The sequence below is a fragment of the Sus scrofa genome, chromosome 10, assembly GCF_054392235.1.
Source record: "Sus scrofa isolate SSC_HxYL_T2T_F1_AM1 chromosome 10, Sscrofa_HxYL_maternal_Yorkshire_Landrace_v2.0, whole genome shotgun sequence".
Lineage (NCBI taxonomy): Eukaryota > Metazoa > Chordata > Mammalia > Artiodactyla > Suidae > Sus > Sus scrofa.
This window is the reverse complement of record NC_139392.1, coordinates 11,671,180-11,687,163: the sequence shown is the minus strand read 5'-3', so window position 1 is coordinate 11,687,163 and position 15,984 is coordinate 11,671,180. Positions and strand designations below refer to the sequence as shown.

Sequence of the window (15,984 nt, the reverse complement as noted above, 5' to 3'; positions counted from 1 at the left end):
GCACCTCTTGTAACCAAGCAGGGCCCTGTGGGGTCCTGGGCACAAAAGCCCTTCTGTGGCCCCCATTTCTTGTTCTTAGGAGATGGGCCTCTTTCGGCCTCCACAACCTTCCCTGAGTCCCAAGGGGCAGGTTCAGACAGTTGCTGATCAGGGAAGGGTGGGGATGCAGTCAAGAAATCATGGTGCAGGAGTTCCCGTTGTGGCTCAGTGGTCAGGAACCTGACTAGCATCCACGAGCACATGGGTTCCATCCCTGGCCTCACTCAGTGGGTTAAGGATCTGGTGTTGCTGTGAGCTATGGTGTAGGTCACAGATGTGGCTTAGACCCCTCGTTGCTGTGGCTGAGGCGTAGGCTGGCAGCTGTAGCTCTGATTCAACTCCTAGCCTGAGAACTTCCATATGCCATGGGTTCAGCCCTAAAAAGACTGAAAAAAAGAAGGAAGGAAAGAAAGAAGGAGATAGAAATTAGGAAAGAAAGACAGAAGGAAGGAAAGAGAGAAAGAAAGAGAGAAAAAAGAAACAATAGTGCAGCCTTGGGGCAAGATCCTGGTTCCCTCTCAAGGGATACACATAATGACATAGGCATCGTACACACCTAAGAGAAAAGTGATGTTCCTTATGCTTCTTTTCGAAATGAATACTTTAAAACTGAACAGCCTAGAGTCCTTCCTTGTCCTTCTCCCTGGCTTAATTGCACCCTAAACACATTCACCCATAAGCTAAAGATTAGGTGCCCCGAGCACCATTGCCTGTGGTAGCACGTGATGTTTTTCAGGAACGTTCCTATCTGTTCTCATCTCTGATCAATATGCCCTTTTCACAAGTGCAGTTATTCTGGGCAATAACCCAGAAGACCACCAACCTGCTCATGTCAAATAGATCTCCTGATGCCAGCGCTGATGACTCAGATTCCCCCAAAGAAAGAAGAAGGCATGTGTGCCCCAATCCTGATTCCTATTTGAAACCCCATTTTTCTCCTTTTTACCATAAAACTGCCCACGTGTTTCCCAATGGAGGGCACAGTCTTTAAGGCATTAGTCTGCTCTGGCCTCCTTTGTCTGGCAAAGCAATAAAACTATCTTTTTCTCCTTCACCCAAAACTCTGTCTCTGAGTTTCTATTCAACAGCGGTGGACAGAGGCTGAGTTTGGGCAACACTGTCGGGCCAAGGAAAACAGCCTCCAGCTGTTAATGGAGAACCTACAGAGACCGAGCCGTGATAACTGAGTAACCCAAGCAAACGCTCAGCTCTGATCAGTGGACAAGACCCTATACCCTCCATCTGAGCAAAGTGTGGATGTGACTAACTTCAAATGTCTTAGCGAAACACGTGGTGCCTGGTGTCTTCTTATCCAAGGCAGGATAGGGAGGTGGAGCGGGAAGGCCGTGTGTCCTGGGGGCTGGCGTTGAATGGCCACTGGGTCTGGGCTGCGTACAGAATGCATGGTTTGGACCACAGATAAATGAACAGAGGTTTTCAGCTTCTTCACCTTGGTCCCCAAGCTGCCTTTGCCCTTTGCCTTCTCTTCCTGCTTCCTTCGCTTCCTTTTCCATTGTTCACCTTCTTCTTGGCGTCTATGGAGCAGGCTCAAGAAGGAAGGAGAGTCAGGGGGCTGGCTCTTTGCCCACCTTTTGGTTTTTTTACTGTCCACATTACTCCCTTCAGATCACGAAGGGCTATCACTCTAAAAAAAAAAAAAAGAAAAACAAAAGCCCCCCAAACTCCCATAAACCTACGTCCCACAACAAACGAAGGTCCAAGTCGGGAGAAACATACAAATATTTTTTAACTTATACTTTTTTACCTCCTGACAGGTATCTACTTAAAAATGTTTCATTTGAATACACAGACATTAAAACATGCAGAAATTATCGGGCTCCTTTGGTCAGGCGATCAGAATTGAAAATGCTTTCTCAAGTTTGTGTACTTCCGCTCGCCAGTTCCATTTGATCCAGGAATATTCTTTTCCTGCTCAGTCTTTCCAGCAACCTAATTTATGGAAAGACCAACTAAGAGTTACAAATAGAAACTTGCCATTTAAAAAAAAAAATCACACTATAGGCACAAAGTCTTTCCCCAAATCAAAAGTAAGGCAGAATGGGAGTCAGAGATAAAGGCATTTCAAGTTCATGTAAAAAACCAAAGTCCTGTGTCTTACTGTTCATTTGCCACAGGATTTCTTTTCTTTTCTTTTCTTTTCTTTTCTTTTCTTTTCTTTTCTTTTCTTTTCTTTTCATACTGCACCGTAAAAAGCATATCGTGATTTGGTATAAGAGGCATGTTCCCGCGTGTACTTTTAACACTTTCAATGTGCTTTGGATTCTGCCTAAGTGAATTTTAGTTTGTCCATAATTGGAAACCAGCTTAAAAAAAAAAAAAGAGTGGATAATCCAGACTGTGTTTTCTGTGGTTTTTGTGACTCTCACTGTCTCGGGCAGTGAAATTCTGGAGACAGGGGCGGGAGTTCTGCAGAGGCTTAGTCCCGCATCCCCAAAGCCCCTCTTCTCCCCACGTGCACATTACAGTATCTGCTTTATTAATCAGAGGGGAGTCTATCAGGAAGGATTTAGGGGGGATATTTATGGCGTCTGTAAGCACAATGGCCTTGCCTTGTGTGATGGCAGCTATTCTCTTGAGGAGATAAAAGGCCACAGCCGGTAAGGGAACAGACCAGGGACCCTTTCAGAATTTCGAAACAGAAGGCCTTGCTGAAGAGGGCTTTTAAACAGCCTTTGCTTTTATTTCATTCCTAATAGGATGAACAGGTGTGGGAGTCAATTCGAGAGGGCTGTCGAGATGACCGTGGAACAAGGGGCTGACGGATTGGGATGGCTGGGAAGAGCCGGGGATTTTCAAACTTCCTATGAAGCGGGTAGCGTCAGCTCTTTCCACCTGCAGACACCGAGGCGTCAGAATCCTAAGTCAAGGCAAAAGAGGAGGGAGTGTGCTGGGCACACTCGGTATGAAGTTATGACATCCTCCTAGCTGAACAAAATAAAAACCACTCAGGAGGTTCACTTACGATGCCGTGGGTTAAGGATCAGGTATTGCTGCAGCTGTGGCACAGGCCGAAACTGTGGCTCTGGTGCAGAAAAAGAAAAAGAAAAAGAAAACTGCTCTGTGACACGTGTTTGATGTGAGCACACACGTGTACGCATGGTCTGACGTGTCTGGGGAAGTTAGGGTTTTACTATTTCTTGAACTCATAGGCTGAGTATCTTAAACATATTATCACCTGGACGAAAGGATGAAATATAATGGTTACCTAATTTTTTTAAAAGAATTTAAAGTCCTCACATTCAATTTTAAGAACTATTAAAATGACTTAGGACACATTAAGGCACTGTGAAATGTGAAGGTGAATAGACATATTAGAGGTGATTAATTGCATTAACATATGAGTGCTGGCATGTATATTTGTATCGTCATCGCACTGTGACTCTGTACAGGTTCTTACGCATGGAGAACCCTCACTAAATATTTGTCCAATGACTAGATAAAAAGTAGTTACGCTTATTAAAGTGGCTGCAAAATATCTGAACCAGAGAGGACAGAAACATAAGAGAATAATCTTGCTTTGTGCATAAAGTATATTATTTTATTTTATTTTATTTTCCCACTGTACATGAATAAAGTATAGATCCGCTAGGCGTTCGATTTTCCACTTGTTCATTTTTCAGCACAAACTTTTGGGGAGACTGCATAGCATTATTTTAAATCATTCCTCTCAGAAGCCCATTGAGTCAGCTTTTCTGCTGACAGGTTAGATGTGTTTTACAGCTGGGTGGTGTTCAGTTCTCTGAATTCCGGACCCAAGGAAGAAAATGTTCGGCCTGTAGAATATCTGACCTATAGATTGCTCATTCTCTCGGTGAGTCAATCTTTGAAGTCCAAAGACAAAAGTCATCATTTGTCACACAGCGTTCCTGTAGTCATAAAGACAGATGTTCCAGCCCCTTTCCAAAATTATCACACTGACTGGCAGTGGGAGAGACCGACCCAGCCGTGGTGACTTTATGACACAGGGCTCTTTCCCTCTGGCCGATGCTGTGCATGGACAGGCAGGAAGAAACAACTTAAAAGTCAGTGAACGGGGCTGAGTCAATCCAGCCCACAGCAGTCAAAGCCTGAAGCGCCACCTGACTCTGAGGAGATGCAGGTGGGACAGGCAGGGCTCTTCCCTCCTGGGGAGCGATTTCATGAGAAGTCCTGACTTCAATAAAACAGAGTCTGTCTATTGCTTTATTGGGCAATGAAAGTTCCCATCATGCTGATCAAAGGCTGAGGATTTGGTACATGTGGGAATGCTTTAATATCTCACCTGTGGTTGAGAGAGATGTGTGTTTCCAAATGCTAATTTCTTTTCCTGTGAAGCCAGGTGTTCAAAAAGAGCTCAGGGAAAAGGCAACTTTTTTCCCCCCTGTAAAAATGTGGATTCGATTCAATCCAATTCAATTCCAAAACATTTTATTTAATTTGTGTTCCTTAAGTAAACAGAATATTATCCTGGGGAAATAAAGGAGGTAGCAACCCAAATAAGACAAGAGGGAAGAGGGGATGGAAGGAAGGAAGGAAGGGAGAAGGGAAAAGGAGGAGGAAGGAAAGATGCTAAGAGACTTTTGTGCTAATTCACAGACCAGCATCCTTTTGGTCCTCATAGCAGGCTTTATTTAATCATCCTAAAGAGGAGGAAAATGCAACCCAGAGAGATTGTGACTAACATAGTGAGGTAATCATTGTTCATCTATTTTTGTGTCCAGTGTCTGAATTTCTTTCTATATTTTGGGAATTGCTCACTCTCCAGTCCATAGTAATGGGGAGAAAGTAGGTAAAATCTTCTTGCTTTTGAAGGCACTATGGATGACAGCCAAGACATGGATGTGCCCTAAGGGTCCATCCACAGATGAATGGGTAAAAAGAGTTGTTACACACACACACACACACACACACACACACACACACACACACACAGGATATTACTCAGCCATAAAAAATGAAATAATACCATTTGCAGCCACATGGATGGACCTTGAGATTGTCCTACTATGTGAAAGTAAGTCAGGTAGAAAAAGACAAGTATCATGTGATATCACTTCTATGTGGAATCTAAAAAAATGAAAGAAATGAACTTATTTATGAAACAAAAACTGAAACACAGACTCTAAAAATAAACATATGGTTGCCAAAGGGGAAGGGGATATAATTGGGAGTTTGGGATTAACATATGCCCACTACTATATGTAAGATGAACTACAGGGATTTACTGTATAGCGCAGGAAACGACACTCAATATCTTGTAATAACGTATAATAGAAAAGAATCTGAAAAAGAGAATATATATATACTTATATAGATAGATACATATATGTAGGTATAAGTGAATGACTACTGTACACGTGAAACTAACACAACGTTGTAAATCAACAGTTCTTCAATTAGAAAAAATATTCTTGCTATTGGAACAGAAGCTACTAGATGCTGACTTTCCCCCACTTTGCTAGGCTCGTTGGCAGCTATGGCCAAGATTCTAATACTCAGAGGCATCAGTTCTAGAGTTTCTCTCACAAGTTCCTGAGAGAGGAGAAGGAGAAGTGAGCCCTTCCTCTCTGGCAACGAGATTCGTCTGTGTGTATGTGTCTGTCTGTCTGTCTCCGTCTCTCTCTTTTCTGTCTCTTTTTCTCACTGGCTCCAGGAACAGAGCAGAAGACTCTAATGCTTGGTGGTGTCTGCCGGATGCTCTTCACTAAACTTTGTCTGAGACTTGATTTGGGGTCTTTCCAAGAAGCTATTTTGCCTTGATTCTCTGGCCCTTACAATACTTTTTTTTTCTAAAGCTATCCAATACCTTTTTTTTTTTAAAAAAAAAAAAAAAAGCTTTATTAGAGTATTTTGACTATTTAGTCATATGTGAGAAATAATAGGACTATTTAGCATACGTGAGCGTAGAGAAGAGTGTAACAAGCCGCCATATATCAACTACCTTCTTGAATGGTTATCAACCCAGGGATTCCTTTTGCGGCTCAGTGGGTTAAGAACCCAACTAGTATCCATGAGGATGTGGGTTTGATCCCTGGCGACACTCAGTAGATTAAACATCCGGTGTTGCCATGAGCTGCCATAAGCTGCGGCATGGGTCACAGACGCAGCTCGGATCCCACATTTTTGCAGCTGTGGTATAGGGTGGCAGCTGCAGCTCCAATCTGACCCCTGGCCTGGGAACTTCCATATGCCACAGGTGTGGCCCTCAAAAGAAAATAAAAAGATAAATACATAAATAGTTATCAACACACGGATGATCTTGCTTCATCTCCATCCCTACTCATATCCACCCTCTCCTGGATTATTTCAAACAAGTCTCAGACCTCATATCTAAAACGTTTTCAGTCTTCATCTCTAAAATATATTCTTTCAAAAATTACCACCATACCATTATCCAACTACTAATAATAGTTCTTTGATGTCATTAAATATCTGTATCCAAATTTCTCTGATCTTGTTATAATTTTGAAAAGCTTAAAATATCTGCAAAGCAGAATTTTAAAAAAAGTTCTTTTAGGAGTTTCTGTTGTGGCGAAGTGGAAATGAATCCGACTAGTACCCATGAGGAGGCGGGTTCAATCCCTGGCCTCTCTCAGTGGGTTAAGGATCCGGCTGAGCTCAGTGGCCGTGAGCTGTGGTGTAGGTCGCAGACATGGCTCAGATCCCGTGTTGAGGTGACTGGCGAAGGCCGGCAGCTGCAGCTCCGATTCGACCCCTAGCCTGGGAAGTTCCATATGCCACGGGGGGGCCTATTAAGCAAAAATAAATAAATAGATAAAAATAAAAAAATTAGATTAAATTTTAAAATTACTTTAAATCTCAGTTTCTAAATTCAGTCTCTCTCCTACCCTTTCTTTTTTAAATTTGCAGCGAAGAAGACATGTTGTCTGTCTGCAGTGTTTCCCACGGCTAAGATTTGCTAACCAAATCCTTTTGCTTCATGTATGACATCCTCTGCCTATTCGCTAGATCTAGAGGCTCAATCAGACTCAGCTTGGGTATATTTGACGAGTCTACGTCATAGGCAGCACTGCGGACCTCTACTAAGACACATAATGTCTTTTGTGATGTCAGCAGGGATTGATTATCGTTGCTTAGATATATTATTTCATTGGATGTAGCAAAACAGAGATGTGACAATTCTGTCATTCATTTGAAATTTTTTTTTAGCTGGAGTCCTTCTATAAAGAGAAAATCCTTCTCATCAATTATTTAGTTTCCTTGAAATATATGGTGTAAGAAAGTCAGAACCAATGCTTAAGTTTTTTATTCATTGATTTTCAAGATAATTTAATAGCTCCCTAGTCAAAAGCGATCAATTGCTTTTTTTTATTTCTTTAGTCACTATGAACTGAGAAAGTCAAATATATTGATGTCTTTCAATCGATTGCGTTAGGACTGAGGTTTAAATTGACCCATCTTTGACCTATGGGACGGCTTCTGAATCCTTTTGACATAGACTTAGTAGACTTTTTTGTGTACAAGGTAATTCAGGCTCGTCTTGTAGAATTCCTTCCCAGATCTGACATCAGCCAATTTCTTCGGGGACACCCTCTTGGACTGACATTTGTTTTTAGACATTTTCAATGGACAGAAGTAATGAATATTTTTTTCTCTATTTTTTTCTTTTTTAGGGCCGCATCTGCAGCATGTGGAAGTTCCCAGGGTAGGGGTCAGATCAGAGCTGCAGCTGCCAGCTTACACCACAGCCACAGCAACACCGGATCTGAGCTGTGTCTGCAACCTACACCGCAGGTCATGGCAACGCTGGATCCTTAACCCACTGAGCAAGGCCAGGGATTGATCCCTCATCCTCACGGATATTACATCAGGTTCTTAACCCACTGAGCCACAACGGGAACTCCTAGTGAATATTTTTTAAAGATAAAATTATCATGAAGTCATATTAATATTTCCAATTTAAATTCACGACTAAAGGGTTTCTGCTTCATCTAATTTAATTTACATCTGTTTCTTCTTTTTCTATATTCAAAATACTGAATTTCCAATGAATGAAAGGCAGCACTGCTACTAATACAGTTACTGAAAAGAATTTGTCTGGTGTGTGTGTGTGTGTGTGTGTGTGTGTGTACAAATACCCTTGCTCTCTTTCTTAAATAAATGTGTGAGCTAAAAATTGGCCCTTGCCATCTGCCTCCACACCGATTGAATTGGGAGCCACTGGAGCTGCCAACCCTCAACACCCTCAAAAGGAGCTCAGGGTGGAGACCAGGGGTGAGGCGCTCTGTGCTCTGGGAAAACTGGCAGAACAGGTCTTCCGATAGATATTTTCAGGAGAAGATTTTATGAGCCCAGTTTTTGCATCACCTCATGTGTAGAAAAGCACTGAAATCCTTCATGGCGACGTCTGCTCCTCGTGACTAGCAGTGACCTTCCTGGGATTGGCAGCGATCTTCTGCAAAATGTGTGTTTGTTTGCATGGACCTGCCCCGTCACCAAATCTCAGATATACTGACCTCCCCCCCATCCCTTGGGAGCGGTTTCTCCGAGCTCTCTGAAAGGCTGCCTCTCAGGCTGTAGACCCCATTGTGCCCCAAATAAAACTTGACCCTCAACTTTGAGGTTGTGCATATTTTTAAGGCAACACATGTTAGCTTCCAATACACACTTTCTCGACTTGGTTTTCATCAGCTAACCAGCTATTCTGGAGATCACAGCACGGTGACACGTCTAAATATAGTCCCTGTTCCTTTCTAGGCTTCATAATACTCCATTGTGTGGATGTCCTACAGCTTATTCACCCAAGCCCCTAGTGATGGATGTTCATTTGTTTTGAGTCTTTTATTTTTATAAATAGAGCCACAATAGCTAGCCATGTGCATACTTCTTTGTATATTTTTGCCACTTAATCTCTTGAATAGGTTTCAAAAAAATAGAATTTCTGGACCAAAGGATAAATGCATATGTAGTTTTACTACAAGCTGTTAAATTTATCTCTGTGGAGATCATACCTTAATCACTTAGAGCAGAAATGTAGTTCATACATTATCTAATTCTTGAATTTTTGACAATCTGACAGGCAAGAAGTCCTATCTTGGAGTAGTTTTGTTTCCATTCCTGTTGTCATGAGCATGTTTGAGCATCTTTCCATTTGTTAAGAACCATACTCATATCCTTCCCTGTGAACCGTCTGTTCACGCCCCTTGATTTTTCTTCTATTGGGATTTTGTTCATTTTCTTCTCTCTTTCCAGATCTTCATCTGTGAAGGTTAATAGTTCTTTCTCTGTTGCAAAAGTTGCAAAAATTTGTTTCAAGTTTTTCACTTTATTTGCCCATGGTGTTTCTTTTAACCCTATAAAAAAAATGTTTTCTTTGAAAACTTCTGCATACTCAGATATTGCACCAATCTTTTCTCTTTTTGCATCTTAACTTTCAGAAATAATGAAATTATCCACTTCTGTAGAAAAATTAATCTATGTCACCTTTCAGTACTAGTACATTCTAGATTTTCTTCACTTATATCTTTGATATATTTCACTTTTATCCTGATATGATGTGAAGGAGAGATACAATTTTATGCTTTTTAAAAAATATGGCTACTCAATTTATCCTAAAATGCTTTATTAAAACTGATTTGAGATCCTGCCCTTATTTTGTACTAAATTTGTTTGCATTCAAATCATTTTCAAAAATTTCTATTTTTATAACTGGTCTGTTAATCTTTTCACCCACTCATATCACACAGTTTTAATCATAATGGCTTTATAATGTATTTTAATATATAGTATTGCTCTCTCCTTCCATTGCTTTCTTTGCAGTTATTTCTGGATATTTTTACTTTGTTTCTTTTTCATTCAAATGATTTTGGAATCAGCTAGTGTGATGATATTTATATTGGTATCATGTTAGCTTACAATTTAACTTAGGGAACATTAATATCTTTGTAACATTGAGCCTTCCTTCTAATAATATGTCTATTTGCTCAAGTCTACTTTTGTGTTTTTTCGTGTTACAGAGTTTTCATCATAAAAGTGCTGACATTCCTTTCTAAGTTTGATCTATCTCTCATTATTATAAGTGGAATTGTCTTTTCTACTATATAGTGTAAGTAGCCTTTTTTTTTTTTTTTGTCTTTTTGCCATTTCCAGAGCTGCTCCCACAGCATAGGGAGGTTCCCAGGCTAGGGGTCTAATCGGAGCTGTAGCTGCCGGCCTAAACCAGAGCCACAGCAATGCGGGATCTGAGCCACGTCTGCAAGCTACACCACAGCTCATGGCAACGCCGGATCCTTAACCCACTGAGCAAGGCCAGGAATCGAACCCGCAACCTCATGGTTCCTACTCAGATTCGTTAACCACTGAGCCACAACGGGAACTCCTAAATAGCCTTTTTGAATATATGTGTGGATTATTATCTTTTATGTTGATCCTGTAGCTTATTTTTAAAAATAAATTTTACTGGAGTTCCCGTCGCGGTGCAGTGGTTAAGGAGTCCGACTAGGAACCATGAGGTTGCGGGTTCGATCCCTGGCCTTGCTCAGTGGGTTAACGATCCGGCGTTGCCGTGAGCTGTGGTGTAGGTTGCAGACGCGGCTCGGATCCTGCGTTGCTGTGGCTCTGGCGTAGGCTGGCAGCCACAGCTCCGATTCGACCCCTAGCCTGGGAACCTCCATATGCCGCGGGAGCGGCCCAATGGCAAAAAGACAAAAAGACAAAAAATAAATAAATAAATAAATAAATTTTCCTATTGTTTGCTGTGGCTTTCTTCTTTATTGTTTTGCCTTTTCCAAAATCATATCATCTGCTTTCTATGAGTGAGAAAATGGTCATTGATTTTTTTTTGTCTTTTTGCCCCTTCTAGGGCTGCTCCCGCGGCATATGGAGGTTCCCAGGCTAGGGGTCGAATCGGAGCTGTAGCTGCCAGCCTACGCCAGAGCCACTGCAACTCAGGATCCGAGCCGTGTCTGCAACCCACACCACAGCTCACAGCGACGCCGGATCCTCAACCCACTGAGCAAGGCCAGGGACCAAACCCACAACCTCATGGTTCCTAGTCGGACTCGTTAACCACTGCGCCACGACGGGAACTCCCTGATCTTTTATTATTATTATCATTAAGATAACATTGTAAACTAAACCCATCAAAGAGATGCACATTAAAAGCTAATAACTTTTCAGTAAATAAATTAATGCTGAATTTTATCTAATAGCTGCCATTTATTTTTCTCTCAAAGAAGAAACTGTCTTTGTTTAGGAAAACATCTTGAAAAGCCATTGAAGTAGAAAGGTCTAACGTGTTGAGAAAGGGAGAAGAAAACAGAACGTTCCTGGGTCCTTGATGACATCACTGAGTCACTAGACCATGCCTGGAATCCCCTTGGAGTTCAGTTTTTAAATTTTCTTACTGTTCAAGATATGTTTGATTGGAATTTTTATTTCTCGTGTGGATGAAGAATGCCACCTGCCAGATCAGATTCACTTTGCTGTACACCTGGCACTAATGCAATACTGTAAGTCGAATATACTCCAATAAAATTTAACAAAAAGAAAAAAAAAAGAAAAAAAGAGACTTCCTCTTGTGGTGCAGAGGATTAATGATCCGGTTTGTCTCTGTATAGGCGCTGGTTCAGCGGCTGTGGCATAGGTCACAGCTCAGGCTCAGATTCAATCCATGGCCCAGGAACTTCCATCTGGGGCAGGTATAGCCAAAAAAGAGGAAAAAAAGCCCAAATTCATTAACTTAAGATGTCTGGGTCTTCTTAATTGACAACAATCTTTTGATGTTCCTATTACCTGGTTTTTGTTGCAAAACTCCTGTGCGTCCTGGCTCCTCCCTGACCGCTTCAGAGCCGTCCCTCAGGGTAATCTGAGAGGCTGCCTTCCAGGCTTAAGTCTTTAGTCTTGTCAGCCAAATAAAACATAATTCTCAACTTTTAGGTTATGCTTTTTTTTTTTCAGTAGACTCTTGCCTCAAAAAGGATGACATCATAGCTCCACGAACCATCCCCAGGGGGTCCTAGGCTCAAAGCAACATGACATCATTCTCAGAGAGGGGAAAGACCCCCTCCGAATCCCCTCTCCTAGCTTCATCCAACAGTAGAACAAGCCTGCCTCCCTCCTCCCACCATCACTGTGTCTCAACAGTCAGGTGACACTAGCGGAGGTAAAGACATCCCTTCACCATTCTTCTTTACTAAAGGAGCCTCCTCTTTTCCTGCAAGCGCTTCCAGGATTTGTAATTTTATATCTATTTGTTTATTTTTTCATTGTCTGTTTCACTCCAGTTGACTCTAATCACCCTGACAGCAATGATGCCGCATCTCTTGTGCCCCCAGGAATACCCAGTGCCTACCAGGTAGAGCCTGGTACACGATAGCTGCTCACTAATTATCTTCCATAGCAAAGAGCAGAAGCAACAAGAGGCAAATGCTTTCTCCCAGCATAAGGGGTAATGAAATCCAGACAGGCTGGACCATTATTTTAGGTCCAAAGCCCTGCTTTCTTATTCTATGCAGAACAGCATCCCATTTGGTTATAACGGCAGGATTGCTAAGAGTACCACTGATTAGGTCGTGGCTGTAGAAGGGGCTCCCTAGCCCCTCCCTCTCTCGATGGCAAGTCAGCCCTCTTCCAATCTCCATTCAGACTGCAGATCTTCTCATCAGTCAGCACGTTGATCCATCACCGAAACATTGGGGAGAGCTAAAGTAATCCTCAGCTAAACTGAGTCAGTGCCGATAAGTCAGCCTTAAGAGTCGAATAACACAGAGTTGCTGGGGGGAGGGCATTGTTTTCAGACAGAGTGAGGAGGCATAATCTTCAGCGAGGAGGCTTCAGTAACGACAAGAGCGTAATGGATTTTTAAAAATTGTTTTCATTTAGATTTGGCTTTTTAGGGCCACACCCACAGCACATGGAAATCCTCAGGCTAGGGGTCGAATCAGAGCTACAATTACAGGCCTACAGCACAGCCACAGCAATCGGATCCTTAACCCACTGAGCAAGGCCAGGGATCGAACCTGCATCATCATGGACACTCGTCTGGTTTGTTTCCACTGGGCCACAGTGAGAACTCCCAACAAGAGGGTAATTTTAAAGAAAAGTGTTAGCTTGAGGAGTCCAACAGTTATGCTTGCACCAAAGAAACTCCGAGGTGAGCGCTTTGTCTTTCTCACCCGCACAAGCAGAAGCCAAGCTCCGCCTCTGGATGCTTAGGCCGAGGTTTACTACTCCAAGCCTCGAGCTTATCCAGGGAAGCTCAAGTGTTCCAAAAGCCTTTTATGGGATTCACCAGAATAAACAGCATCTTAAATGTATGTTCTCAGAGGTCAAGCCTCTGACCCAAATCTGAGCATTGAAAGAATTGCTTCGCTCTAATCATTCTGCTTGTTCCCCGACTTCCCACAAACAATTTATTCCAGAATGTAAAACTTGAATAAATAATCTTTTATCACTTGCAGTTTTGTGGTCATTTAGAAAATACAGGAGCACCCTGTTTTAATTTAAAACTACGTGATAAGAATAAGCCTTTTAATGGGTTTTCTAGATAATAGTAAGATTAAAAACAACAACAAAAAACCCACCCCTCTGACTGAAAGATATTTTGCAGTAATTTTTTTTCTTTTTATATGGCATTTTAGAATCCTAATAGAAGTATTTCTGGGATTTTTTTTTTCTTGCTTTTTAGGGCCGCACCTGTGACACATGGAAGTTCCTAGGCTAGGAGTGAAATCAGAGCTGTAGCTGCCAGCCTACACCACAGCCACAGCAATGAGGGATCTGAGTCGTGTCTGTGACCTACACCACAGCTCATGGCAATGCCAGATCCTTAAGTCACTAGTGAGGCCAGGGATCGAACCCATGTCCTCATGGATACTAGTCAGGTTTATTACTGCTGAACTAATACAGGAACTCCATGAGTAACTGATTTAAAGGGGACCTCGTTGATGAAACCAACGTGTCCTTAGTGTGTTTGTCCCACAAACTTTTTTTTTTTTTTTTGTCTTTTTGTCTTTTGTCTTTTGTTGTTGTTGTTGTTGCTATCTCTTGGGCCGCTTCCGCGGCATATGGAGGTTCCCAGGCTAGGGGTCCAATCGGAGCTGTAGCCACCGGCCTACGCCAGAGCCACAGCAACTCGGGATCTGAGCCGAGTCTGCAACCTACACCACAGCTCACGGCAACGCTGGATCGTTAACCCACTGAGCAAGGGCAGGGACCGAACCCGCAACCTCATGGTTCCTAGTCGGATTCGTTAACCACTGCGCCACGACGGGAACTCCTGTCCCACAAACTTTTGATGAGTTCAGTTGCAGATAACAGAAGCCACTCAACTAAGTTCACCAGAAAGACATTTAATTAGGGGCTTACAACATAGAAAGTTCTGGAAGCCAGTGCTCTAGGACAATACCCATATAGCTAAAGCCTGGAAACTGGGACTCCAGTTGCCACAGAAAATACAGGTGCATTTATAACTATGCTGGTGGCAAGAGCATGGCTCTACTACACAATCCTGAGATTTTCAAACCTCACTTGGGTGGGTGGGCTTCTTAGAAGCTGGTTCAAGAGTGGACCTTGGCTCCAAGGGAGCCTGCAAAACTACCCTAACATTGTCTTTCTGGCCTCCACCAGAATGTGGTTTTCTGTAAGAAGGATTTATTTAAGAGAGTTAAGCAAGTCAGATGCGTAGTGACCAGTGTACCTTCTGACCCTTCCCCAGACACACAATGAATAAAAACCCATTTCTGTCTTTAAGGAGCTCACAGCCTAGGAAGCAAACCCCAAACTCATGAACACAGGCTACTGCCATGCTGCTCATTGCACTTTAGAGACAGGTGCTAACAGGGCTCCCGAGGAGCCATATTTTGCATCTGGGTTTTGATGAAACATGTGAAAAAGAAAGTTAAAGTGCTTACCTTTACAGGGAGGAATATTCTATTATTAAACATAAGCCCTTCAAACAGCCAAGAGGATTAAGGGAAGACAAAGTGATGGCTCCTTTCATCCACAAGCCCAAAGAGACCCTGAGACTGCATGTGTGGTCCTCCTGCTTCCCCTTCAGGAGACACCCAGGGCCACCTCTTCACCCACTCAAAGGAGCACAATGGGTTACTTGGCTGTGGTTAGTCATCAGGGCCCTGGCAGAGCAGACTGGCACACGGAAAGCCTGAGCTGAATTTACCGTCAGTCCTTTGACTCACAAAGCCCCCACCTCCTCCCGCCCCCAGTCTGAACCCACAGTCCTGCTCAAAGATGTTTCCTCTTCTTTTTGACTTACCTTCTGAATTCATTTAGGAAAAATGTACCAAGATCCTTTGAATCCTCCAGGAATGTTGAACTCGGTGAAAAGTGATGTGGTTGGGAAAGCAAATAATGTGCCGAAAGACGCTCATTGGAAGTGGCTAGGGACATCAAAGAGATGGATGAATCTGCATTTCAAAAAGCTGGCAGGGGGGCAGCATTTCAGCTTACCTCATATCCAGCTCTCATATCCATCCTGCTTCTAAAGTGGTATTCACTGCCAGTGATGTTTCTTCTTTCCCATCAGGATAGAATACTCATATAGCTAACCCCGGGAAAGAGATGATGGTACTGTCTTCTTAAATCAAAGCAGTTCAGTGCAATGTGTGCCTTTTGTGAACGACAGAACACAGTTGCTAACAATGGGGGAACCCCCTCTCTGTTTCAGGCACCATGCTTCAGCACTTCACATGTATTACTTCACTTAATCGTCATAGCATGAAGTTCCCGTCATGGCTCACTGGTAACGAAACCAACTAGCAGGCATGAGAATGCAGGTTCAATCCCTGACCTCACCTAGTGGGTTAAGGATCCCGTGTTGTGGTGAGCTGTGGTGAAGGTTGCAGACGTGGCTCGGATCTGGTTTGCTGTGCCCGTGGTGTGGGCTGGCAGCTGTAGCTCCCAGCCTGGGAATTTCCATATGCTACAGGTGTGACCCTAAAAAAAAAAAAAAAAAAATGAATACCA

General features: G+C 42.7%; 1 protein-coding gene and 1 long non-coding RNA gene across 3 annotated transcripts in view; one reads left to right on the top strand and one right to left on the bottom strand.

The window, feature by feature from the left end:
- LOC110255627 (uncharacterized) overlaps positions 1 to 15,984 on the top strand; it is a 315,724-nt gene that overhangs the window by 288,205 nt on the left and 11,535 nt on the right. Inside the window, exons 5-6 of one of the 2 annotated variants that reach the window (XM_084979144.1) lie at positions 10,017 to 10,105; positions 11,235 to 11,510. The exons of the other annotated variant lie outside the window; for it this stretch is intronic. Of the exons in view, the coding sequence (XP_084835270.1) occupies positions 10,017 to 10,052 (36 nt within the window). The 3' untranslated portion in view covers positions 10,053 to 10,105; positions 11,235 to 11,510. The remainder of the gene's footprint in view (positions 1 to 10,016; positions 10,106 to 11,234; positions 11,511 to 15,984) is intronic. 2 annotated transcript variants of the gene reach the window in all.
- LOC146398791 (uncharacterized) lies at positions 1,872 to 15,537 on the bottom strand. The gene is made up of 3 exons (XR_014817326.1): positions 15,469 to 15,537; positions 3,023 to 3,082; positions 1,872 to 1,989 (listed from the first exon to the last, which is right to left on the bottom strand). It is a non-coding gene; the product is annotated as an uncharacterized LOC146398791 (long non-coding RNA).